The sequence below is a fragment of the Thalassophryne amazonica genome, chromosome 13, assembly GCF_902500255.1.
Source record: "Thalassophryne amazonica chromosome 13, fThaAma1.1, whole genome shotgun sequence".
NCBI lineage: Eukaryota > Metazoa > Chordata > Actinopteri > Batrachoidiformes > Batrachoididae > Thalassophryne > Thalassophryne amazonica.
The window spans coordinates 60,569,059-60,581,312 of NC_047115.1; the positions used below are offsets into that span (position 1 = coordinate 60,569,059).

At 39.8% G+C, this 12,254-nt stretch overlaps 1 protein-coding gene across 2 annotated transcripts in view; it reads left to right on the plus strand.

The window, feature by feature from the left end:
* The window catches only part of klhdc3 (kelch domain containing 3), a 95,505-nt gene extending 84,003 nt beyond the window's left edge, over window positions 1-11,502 (plus strand). For both annotated transcript variants that reach the window (XM_034184456.1, XM_034184457.1), the window contains exons 10-11: window positions 1,342-1,420; window positions 10,821-11,502. In XM_034184456.1, coding sequence (XP_034040347.1) covers window positions 1,342-1,420; window positions 10,821-10,887 — 146 coding nt within the window. In that variant the 3' untranslated portion in view covers window positions 10,888-11,502. The remainder of the gene's footprint in view (window positions 1-1,341; window positions 1,421-10,820) is intronic.
* The last annotated feature ends 752 nt before the right edge of the window (window positions 11,503-12,254 follow it).

Consider the following 12,254-nt stretch of genomic DNA (forward strand, 5'->3'; position numbering starts at 1 on the left):
ACGGTCACAAGAAGAAAGATGAACTAGAACACACATCAGAGTGCACACCTGCAGCGTGGCACAGGAAAAACAATAAACCAGAAGGAAAATCAGTAATAATGTCCATTAACTCCTGGACTTAATGTATTCTGATTTTTTCCAATGTATCAACTCCATCTGCGTGTCCAGACAGTCTGTTGAGCCAAGCTTCTCCCCCCCGCTGTGTGTAATTGACGCAGACATTTCTGCGTTATTAAATATGCAGCATATGCACCTGTACGTATGCAGGCCCAGGGTGAAAGGGGTTTAAGGAGTATTTGTGCCGAATTTGGTGCTTCTACCACCATTTGCAAGATTCCTCAGTAAATATTTTGTTGTCTACCGCATGAACTGTTTTTAAAGTTTTTCAGCACCCATGTTTCAGAAAATTGTTCCAGATCAAAAGGATGACATATTGAACAAGTGGTGGCTGCTGTACGGTTTAAAAGTGTGCATCCATATCAGATTGTGAATTTCACATTTAAAGCCTACAATCAGCGCAGAATCTGTATATACATATGCTGCTTGTTTAACATTGAGAGATGTGGCACTCATGAACTCATTTAATTAAACTTTTTGAACAGGTTGTACCTCTCTTGCATTTGTTTTATTTTATGGTGAATATGCAAAGCCTACAAATTAATGTGCTTCTAAATATTTTGTGATCTATCTTACCAAAAAAAAAAACCTTTAAAATGTGTAAAGCATAATACACCACCATACATCTATTGCCACAGGGCGCTGTTGTAAATAAACAAGTATCATCATTTTTTCACATTCCTTCCTTATTTCTCATATGGCATTGCCACTGATTCTAAGTCAAAGGTACTTCCGACTCAAGAACTACCAAATAAAGTCATATCCTCCTTACACAGGGGAAGCCTGTGATGCTGTCAGGTCACAGTTAGGGTTTTGTATAGATGTGTTTGAAAAATACACAGGCACTGTAGGAACTGGCATGACTCAGTCACATACGCCCCCACGTGCCAGACGCTTGTGCCATTGCACTCATTATCCCCAACCATATGGTGGTATAGTCATACCGGCGATGAAAACTGAGAGAACGCTCATAACAAATCTCATTTACGTATTTTGTCAAATGGTTTGTCATACGGATTTTAGATTAGTATCATGTGAGAGCTATTTTGGTTGTCTTTACTTTTGCTTTATAAAAGTAACAGTCTTGACAGAAATAGCTATTTTGTGTTCACATGCTTTGAGATGTCCAACATGACTCTGTTGCCACTTTTCACAACTGAAATTGACAGTATCATAAGTTCTTATGACCAACCCGTGAGTCACTGTGCTTTCTCCTTTTTACAGGTCCTAATTTGAAGACGTTATGCAAAATAGCTGTTATTCAGTACAGTCTGGAGCAGTCAGGACTCCCACATGATATCAGGTCAGACGGGCATGCTCTTCTACAACCTCTTTTTAAAAAATGAGCATAGTCTACTCAAAAGACATTTTTTTTTTATGCTGTGGATTGTATTTTGTAATTTTTCTCCCTGAGGTACTTGGTACTTGACAACAACATAAATTATGATCATCTGGCATTTTTCTAAAGGTAGGTTTACAGCAAAACTTTATCTGACTTAATTAATGTGTAATTTATGTGTAATTACATTTTCCTGCTGTTAATCACATAAAGGTTTGTGCATAGAAAAATTAGACTATCAAGGTGAAATATGTTTTATCATTGTGCTACTTTTGCCTTTAATCTCCACATCCACAGTTTCAGGCACTGAGATACCAAAAAAAGGGACTTCAACTAGCACAGGGAGCAGACTGCTTCATGGTGATAGTCTCAATAATGTAGTTCATGTTTTATCATAGACAGACAGGATGACATCCACAAGATTGATAACTGCCGCTCTCTCCTTGGGTATAGAGTTTTTCAAGTTTACCTTTGAACAGATAAAATTCTGTACATTTATATGCACGTAAATATTAATTTTATTTTGTGTTTAATGCTGTCAGCAGGTGTAATATAAGTTGCTACTGTTGTCTTATAACATTTTCTAAACCCACTTATTACAGTTCAGGGCCATAGGGGGAGGGGGGCTCTGCAGCCTATCTCAGGTGTCATTAGGCGAGAGACAGGGTACACCCGAGACGGCCCGCCAGTCTGTCACAGGGCCAGCACATATACAGTAGATAAAATCGCAATAGACAAACAGATAAATGCATTCACACGCACACCTACAGTCAATTGAACCTGCATGCCTTTGGAAGTGGGAGGAAGCTGGAGCAAGCAGAGGGAACCCAGGCAAACAAGGGAGAAGATGCAAACGCCTCACAAATAGCACCATTTGGGATGTGATCCCATGACCTTCTTGCTATGAGGTAACAGTGCTAACCACTAAAGCCTTTGCTCCACCAAATGATGAACAGTGAATAATCAGCCATGCAGCATGTTTTTTTTTGTTGTACGAGAGGAGGTATTCAACAATCGTGAGAATAGTGGCTCTGAGAGGCTCTTAGAGGCAGAATATTCAGCTAACGGGGCTCATCTCTGAGTTTGGCGCTTATTTCAAGAAGTTCAAAATTTAGCAACAACAGAGTGGGGCAGTTTGTGTACAGTTTACTACCAGGATTTTAGATGCATGTGTGTGGTGATGACAAGACTTTTAAAAGCCCATTATCTGAGTACCTGGCAGCTACAAGGACCGGGGAGGCTATTTTTGACAGGTTCAGCCCTCTTGCACACTACAATTCCACCTGCTTTGTGTGCCGGATGCTGTATATAAAATAATTATTTTGTAGCGGATTAATCATTTTCTGTCAGAACTTGTATGTTGAAAACACCTGGAATCACAGAGGACAGTTTCATCTGGCCCCTTTTTGTCCCTCTCTCTCAACATATTTTGGAACAGCTTAAAAGATAACTGTTTTTTATTGTAAACAGTTGCATGTTCATTCCTTCTTTATAAGCTGCTGTAAAAGTATGTTTAGAATAGATTTGACATCTTGTTAATGGATCAGATGAGGCGTGCTCTGTGCACACTGATGCAATGACTCGCGCTTAGAGCATTTACCTCATCAGCTCGCAAAAGAGTGATTTTTGTAGTCAATAGTGGATGAACACAAAGTTAAAAGTTGGATCAGGGTGTCAAATGTGTGTTTAAAGCCGTGGAAGAAATAGTCAGAAAGAAGAAACGCAAAGGCGACTGTCCAAGAATGCAGAATGCGCACGCGCAAAGTGTGATTTTGCAGACATTAACGGGCAAACACAAAGTTAAAAGTTGGATCACATGTCAGATGTGTGTTTAACGCCACAGAAGAAATGAAGCCAGCGAGAGGAAGCACTGTGGCGACTGTCAAGGAACCCATGATATGGTTTGGTTCTAGCTGGTCTGGTGCATTTAATGACTCTGGGAACACAGGTGAACGGCAGCCTGGTGCACGGCCCACACCCGCCGGACTGTACTGGAGCCTCTGTTTTTGAACTGCGTTTAAAAAAATGTGACATCTTGAATGGATGCTGTCAATTGAAAACCCACACTTTAAAGGGACCAAGTGTGGGAGGGCTGGAGGTTTGGACCAAACCCATACCTAAACATGCACCAACGTCATGTTACATGGTGCTACATGGATCATATGCGGCAACACAAGCCATTCAAGGCTGAATGGGACTCAAATGGCAGATCAGGTCGGTTGTGGCTCACTAGAGGCTGATACCTGGCACGTGAAGTACAGAGAGGCACATAGAGGCGCCTTAGTTGCGGATACGTGATATCTTAAAACATGGATCATTCTTCAAATAATCGCTGACACACTCATGCGTGGCTCATTATTTATTGCGTGTTATTCGTAAAGGAGTTAAAAAAAAATTCAACCCGTCCTACAGTTGCCGTCCAAGGCGAAAAATAGCTATAGAGCCCAAAACCGTTTATGTATCCATGCTATAAACATTTATTTCAGCTCTAGATTTGGATATTTTTACATGGGCATCTGTGGCAATGTGCTCCTTTGTAGAGATGGCTTCAAGTGGCCAAGCAAGGAATTGCAGCTTTTCCCTTTTCCGGGTGTCTTTATTTTTGACAGCTGGTGCTTACCTCTTGGGTGCAGCGTAAGAGGCCATCGCACCCATTGTGGTGAGATTGATGATCGGTTGGCTCAAAACCTGCTGATGGAGACCACAGAAGACAGGAGAGAGTGTTGGTCTGAAGGAGGTCTGTAACTTAGGCAGGGTAGAGGCTGTGAAAAGCTTTAGATGTCATTAACAAGATTTTAAAGTTAATCCCTTGAAATACAGGAAGCCAGTGCAGTTGCATTAGCAGAGGTGTGACATGATGAGTGGACTTTGAACATGTGATAATCCGAGCCATAGCGTTGTGGATAAATTGAAGCCGATTGATGAGTGTGTTGGGAATGCCTGCCAGGATCACATTGCAGTAGAGCTGCTGCTAATAATTGTCCTTGTAATAGATTAATCTTGTCAATTGTTTTCATTAATCTAACAATTTTTCTGAATAATGTGTCAATTAATTGTTTGGTTAATTAACCAGTAACATTTCCCAATAATTTCTCAACCAAATGTCCAAAATTTTTCTCATTAAATGTATGTATTTTACAATGTTAAAAATTGTAACATAAAAGAAATGACCGAAGTAAAAGGAAACTTTGGGGGGGCTATGGAAAAAGAATCTTTGCCTCCTCCTGAGAAACAAACAAAATTAAATCTGTGGCTTATTTTAACATGAAATCTGTGAATGAAAGACTGGGTTTTCACATAAGTGGTGCTCAGGTGCTTGTGCATGCTAAAAGTAACCTATGCACAGCAGAAAGAAGCTGAAGGAAGTGCTTCTCAGGAGGAAAATTACTTCCCTCCATATTTTATTTTTTAGTGTGCATGACCACCTGAGCACCAGTTATGTGCACATCTAACTATAATCTTTACTTAATGATAGTATTCATCATAAAATTTAAGGTTTCTGTTGTGTACCAGCAGGTGAAATTACAAATGGTTTATTTTACTTTTTTCCACCATTACTTGCCATAGTGTAACACAATTGAAGGACATGTTGACCAGTCTGGACGTGCCCTCAGCATTGAGACTTGCCGATTTGAGGAAAGTGGGTACTGTATTTCCTTGATTAAAAGCCGTGCTCAGACCCGGCACCTAAACAAGGGAGGCCGTAATTCAAGGCCATGATTATTAGCAAAATGGTGCTTGTTACCTGCACTGTAATATGGTGTTAAGTTTCACATATTTCCCTGGGTGTAGCGAACCATATCGCTTTAGATTAGAGCCCGCTGCATGGCTGCAAACCTTCCCTGCAGTCTGATGTGCACCTGCTAAACGACTGCGACTGCAAGGGCTGTGATTTATCATTTTTACATTTTCACTCCTTTCTCTCACATCATATTTTAAAAGTTTTTGCAGTGCGCCCGCTGATTACGGTTTGATCATGGATCGAATACGCTTGGCCGAAAAGTCCGCAAATATGACAACAAGGAGTCAGAAATGTTGGGAAATTGTACATACCATATTGTTGGTTTGGAGATTGATGATTGTATAAAGAAGTGGAGCTCGTTGAGGGACAAATTAATCCAGAAAAAGCTGCTGTTCCTACGGTAAATTGCCTGAAGAGGAAACGGCGAACTTTATAGGGTCACGCGCATGTCATCATCATTGCGTGGCCATGGAATTACAGAGTTGCAGAAGTATAAATCAGACTTTAGGATTTTAAGCTACCTCTCCACAGCAGACTTGAAAAAAAAACGGATTTTGTTCATTTTATACATATAGTAGATTTTTAATTTTTTGGGTCAAGGTCATGGATTTGGGAAAGCCATTCCAGAAATTTAACGTTAGTCTTCTTTATCTATTCCAAAACTAGCTTTGATGTGTGTCTGGGTTTAATGTCCTGTTAGGACACCCAGCTGTCTCCAAGTTTCAAACCAGTGTCCTGTCAGCTCTGGGTGACAGTGTGGGTCTTCTACCACACCTTGGCAAAAATTTCTATACTTCGCAATAACTTGTACTTGTATACAGTTGTTTAAAATGATGATCATGGAATGTGCAGTTGTTTAGGATTGGCTTCAAGACACATTCTTGACTTGTGTAGCGCTGTCATCTTCTTTCTCAGAGCTGCACGGAGCCCCTTGCTATTGCACTTTGTGTTGGTAAATGTAAATGGTGCTGGCTTTATGTTTGTTTTGGGGTTTTTTTGTGCAGAGAAGCTACTAGCTGTAGGTAGTCATAGTTCCTTATTGGAGGACAAAAGAACAATTGAATTAACAGTGACAGTGACTGTTTTTTACCCGAGGCCGTCAAATATTGCCATTGGGTATTGTGAAGGCTTTGCGTTCATCTGTCTGTGCTCAGCATAAATCCAGTCCTATTACTGCTGGAGTCTTCAAATACACAGGGAACATTCTTGGGACACAGACCTTGGACAAGTTCAAAGATGGCTACCCATCTTTTAAGAGGCGATAGCCAATCGGAGTAGCATGGCACCGTGATGTCACGCGCTGGTCTCTAACGCTACAAAACCACTTTGGTAATGTGTAAATATAACATGTTTCTCATATATTATGTAAAAACTTAATAAAAAATATACACTTCTAAAACTGAAAATGCTGTTTTTGGAACCTGATAACACCTCTAGAGTGATTTAAAAGACATTTCGCAGACATTACCGTGCATGCTAACTTCTGCTAACTCAAAGCTAACCTCTGCTCTCATCAAGAGCTCATGTATGTGCACACACATGTTCTCCTGCAGACACCGTTGAAACATAAATAAAATATTGTTTACGATTGAGTTTTTCTGCAACATCAATATAAACATACAGAGGTGAATGTATCAATGATATACTGATAACACAATAAAGCATAAATACTTATTTCCATTGTGGTCCTTGTGAAATTATCACGTGATTAAAATAGTGCTTGATTGAACATGTACAAATTGTACATAACACAACAGGATCTGAATAATGAATGTAAATAACAAATCTATTGGCTGAGGGTATTTTAGCATTGCGTTATATTTAAATATTAAAAATCTATGTTGTACAGTCATTCTGCCCCAGCAAAAGAACAGTTTACAGAAATGCTTGAAAGCACAACCCAAAATGATTGTATACATTTCTGATCTGACGTCACTATGTAAGTGACGAGCATGTCCATGAAGTTATATAGAGGGAACTGGAGTGTGTACGAGAGTCATACTGTGTTTGTGTCGAACTGACTAATAATCCTTTCATAAAAGGATTATTCCTTTCTGATTGAGAAGTTTATATGAGATGTTTTTCTGATTCCCAAATATTCTGATTATTAACATGTTAGTTTAAGAATAAGATAAAAATAAGATCAACTTTATTTATTCCAAAGAAAATTATTTTAGTTTTTAATTAGTTTCCATGTAAGCATATCAAGTGTGAGGCAGTAATTCTTGCCTCATGGATGTAATGGGTTTGATGAAATGACAAATCCATTATTTTACACTTTTGTCTACATATTTGAAAATCACTTTGACAGATGGCTTTGGAAAACAGCCTCAAATGTATGAATGCAGGACTTTGATGTTGTGATGTTGTAATCATAGGTTTGAGAGGTTGTAAGAACAGAGTTGTCACTTTTAAAACCTTATCATTTTAAGCTATTTTTTTGCTTATTACTCTCTGGGTTTTCTCATGTAATTTGCCTGAATGTTTAACATAATTATTCACTTCTATATATTTGCGGGTTTGTATTAAGTGTTTTTCCATGTGATGTATTTTATAATGTTTTATAAAGAGTAATAGTACAAACTTCATGAGAAATATGAGGATTTTGCAAGAACCTCATGTTTAATTTTTGTGATGCTGGGGTAGTTTACTAGATCAGTAATGGATTTCTTCCACTCAACCACCCAGTGAAACTTGATACTAATTATTTCTTTTAGCCTCACGTTTGTTTTGCACCAGCACTGTCACCTTCCACGCTTTCCACTTTGGTGGCTGCATCTCTGCTTTTAACCTTGTAAGAGTTTTATTTGGTGTGTGTGTGGGGTGGGGTGGGGTCATGAGAGTCTGGTTGACTCTTTTTACCCCTCGTTGGCATCTCAGCTCCAATGCCAATCTTTCCTCTTTGACACGCACGTGCACAACACGAACAAAGCAATTGCGAGGGAGTGAGTGTGAAACCAGATCCACTGATAACAATCTGGACCTCAACCTCTGACCTGTCATCAGGTCAGGCCCTGCTCCTGGTTCTCATGTTACAGCATCATGGCCTTCACTCAGCTTGGTCCAAAACGTAGCTCTTCACTTGGGCAACAGGGGCAGAGTAGTATATTAAACATCACACCGATCTGCCGTAGTTTCATAGTATGCCGTACATTTTGCAACATTAAAGTCTGTAATGTTCTCACAGTTACTCAGTCAACATTGTGACTAATTGTGTCACAATGTAGTCAAATTGTGACTGACAAATTATTCAAATTCAGTTTTTCATTCTCAGCATATTAACCAAAAAGTTTAATTTTGTAGTATCCTTGAGAATAACTTAAGCTGGTCAGACACTGTACGATATTTTCAATCGTCGTAATTGGCTCCAGCTTAAACTCTGCGACAAAACCGCAGGGTGTAAAAGTTCAGAGCGCACGATTTATGTTCTCTCACTATACGGCTCGATGCTCTGATGCGATCTGACTGCTTACATTGGGCCTCATGTATCAACGTTGCGCACTTGTGGTGTAAATTTACGGTGTAAATTTGAAGTACACCAAAGTTGCCGTGACATGTATCAAGCAGTGCGCACCTGCCCATTTCCGGCGTACGCCAGCCGTGACCTTGATAAATGAGGCGGGTGAAAACGATCATAATTATAATGAACACGCCCATAAATATTCAGACTCCGCTTCATACACACCCTCATTTTACGACATGGAAGCCAGGAAGACGGCAAAGAAAAAGAACTCCACCAATCACGACGCGTGCCAATAGAGCATCAAAAGCGGCCGTCGTATTAATTGTTTTGTAGTATAATCAAAAAAGTATTACAGTGGTCCCTCGTTTGTCGCGGGAGTTACGTTCTAAAAATAGCCCGCAATAAGCGAAGTCCGCAAAGTAGTCAGCGTTATTTTTTACAATTATTATAGATGTTTTAAAGCTGTAAAACCACTTTATACACTTTTCTCAATCAGGCATGAACATTTTCTCACTTTTCTCTCGTGTGTAAACACTCTCAAAGTTCAAACCTTAGTAGAAAAATAAGACCAACCTGTTTTCAGGCTCAAACATTTGTTTGAGAAATAAAAATAGAACGTTTTCCTATAAATAATTATGATGGCTTTTAGAACTAATGAATTTAATTTTAACGATCAACGTACGAGGTTGGACACATAAGAAATTATTAATAGTGACTGACCAGTATTTCACAGTTCCTCTGATCATGCCCTTATCGTCCTGACACCGCGCCTTTTTCCACTGAGTCAAACCTCGCTGCAGGTGTCTTTTTCCGAGTGAAGAAAACAGTTATGAGTAGTTGTTGGCGCTCTTTTTTCTTCTGGGCGAGAAGATTCTTATAAACAGACACGCAGACCACAATGCACTGTAAAAAAAAAAAAAGCATGCAAAATTGGACTAAAAAAATCCGCGAAACTGCGAGGCCGCGAAAGGTGAACTGCGTTATAGCGAGGGACCACTGTATTCTCTTTTCACGTCAATAATTCTTGACATGTGGATATTTGCTCGCTCAATTAATAAGACGCCTAATTTTTCAGATTTCTTTATTTTTAAAATGTATTTATTTATTTTATTGTAACAAACGAATGGAGACGACACAACCTGATTGCAGCATGGGCGAAGGGAATGACAACACTACAGTTGTAATTATCAATTCCATTGTCTAAAACAATCACACCACATCAAGTTAAGCTCAGCGCTGCTCTGGCTTCAGGCTCGAAGACTGGAGAAAAAGGCGAGCAGCACTTTCCTTGCAGTCAGCGCTGTGGCCACGGATCGTGCTGGAGACCAACAATCCCGCAAAAGCGGGATTTGTATGAATTATTATGTATTATAATCAAGAAAGTGTTATTTATTTAACATATGCATTGATTTGTATGATGGCACTGTTTATCATGTTGATCATTTTCATTTTTATGTGGATTCCAGCGCTGGTTCATTTTGGTGTTTAATTTACACCACCTCTCGACCTGGTGTATTTTTTCAGCGCAGCGTACGCCAACGACCACATTGATAAATGCCAAGTAGCGCAGCCGTTTTGGCGTACACCCCATATACGCTCAAATATCGACATACGCAACGTTGATACATGAGGCCCATTGTACGTTCAAATCCACACGTTGGACTCATGTTTCCAGAAGCGAAACGTTTTCTTCTTTTTTTTTTTCAATCTTTATTTACATTTCTTATTTTTACAAAAACTCTCGATGTGAGACACCAAAGTTTAAAAAAAGAAATGCAAGACTTTAAATGACTTGAAGAATAATGGGGAAAAAAACAGAAGCTGCTCTCCCAAAGAGATGATCACTGTTTATGCTCTCTCCGGTGTTTGCACATGCACATTGCGAGAGACGCTTGTAGCGCTGACCGACCAGAATATCAAACAGGTTTTATTTTCATCCGACCGTACGATTGCCGATCGGGAGGTGGTCGTGAGAGGTTAAACACAGTTCGTTACTCCATGTATACTACACGATGCAGGACGCGCGATTAAGCTGAAACTTGGCTCGATCCAAAAAATTCTTGCACGAGTGAAAAATCGGCTGAAAAAAGGCGAAAACTCGCACAGTGTAAGCCAGCTTTACTTGATTCTGATTCTTCTTGTTATTTTGTGTACTCCAGGTGGGAACTGGCAGCCATGACCACCAACAGCAACATCAGCAGGCCCATCTTCTCCTCCCACGGCTAAGATATGAAGCAGAACCAGAACTCTTTGCTCTGTTTCAGGACACTGGGTCTTCACCTCAGCTCCGAGGGACTTTTTTTTGTTGTCGTTTTTAACAGTTTGGATCTTTATCATTTGCGTTCTCATTACTGACCAAAATGTTGTGCATATGGCGTCCTTGAACTCTACGAGCTCCTCCTGTAAACGGATGTTTTCCCCCCTCAGACACTGTTCATGTGAACAATTTATTGTTTGTTGTTGTTGTTGTTTTCTAGCCTCTCGAGAAGTCAGTCAGCCTATGATAATCATAGACTACTAAACATAAGCACAGGAAGATATGAGAACTTCAGCCAAAGGTTTTGAGAGCTGAACTCTTTGTTGAGGATGTCACAGGATGTTATCCTGGTGTCACACTCAGCGGATCTCCACCAAGAGACCAGTGTGAACTTTTTGCTCCAAACAACAACTGGGAGGGTCAGCCATTTGTATATCTCACAGTTCTGTGGTCACAAAACCATAATAAAGGTACTATGTCCATTTACTGCTGATAAACCTGTGGTACACAGTACGTGGTATCTACTGAATCAAGATAATTACTTTGGTGTTAAATGCAAGTAGACAAGCATACAAGTACAAACATGAGTGTAATACTTGGTTTTTTTGGGGGTTTTTTTTTTTTACTGAATTACAGTGCTGAGCTTTTTTTCTAGTTTGTTTTGGTAACACCGCCACTGCTCCTAAAGGTGTCAGTATACTTAAAAGAAGTGCAACTTGGAGGGGAAAAAGTGAGAAATGTCTTTCATGGCTCCACCCACTGAATTTTTTAGATTTACTACTTTTTTTTGCTAGTTTCTCTATCAGTATATAGACCAGGGTTTGATTCCTAATGTTTTTTTCAGCCTACCAGTGTGTGCCCTTGGAGTGTATTGTCTCAGTCCACCCAGCTGTAAATGTACACTGGTCTTGGCTGGACCAGTATCTTGTCCCACCAGAGTCCATATCTGGCATAAGCACCAATCTAGTGACCCTGGAGGCCTGTATACTTCTGCTCTTTCTTCCAGCTGTGCCTGGTCACATTAACATCATGTTGTGTGTAACTATTAAAGGCCAAGTATGGCGTTCTTTGGGCACATTCGCTACTTCTGCCTCTACATTTGCAAAATTTTTTCAAGCTAGCACTTGCTTTACCTAATATGCCCTTATTTCATAGAGATTGGCAGATTTAAATGTACATTTTTTTTTTCCTCCTTTTAGTCATTCCCAGGTAACATGTAGTCATCACTCATCTCTGGTAACACTAACCTCTCCACTGGTATTAGTCATCTTGTGTAATTGTGATCTTGTTTAATTTGCTGATACTAGACGTGTAGACCGTAGGTGTCAAACTGATT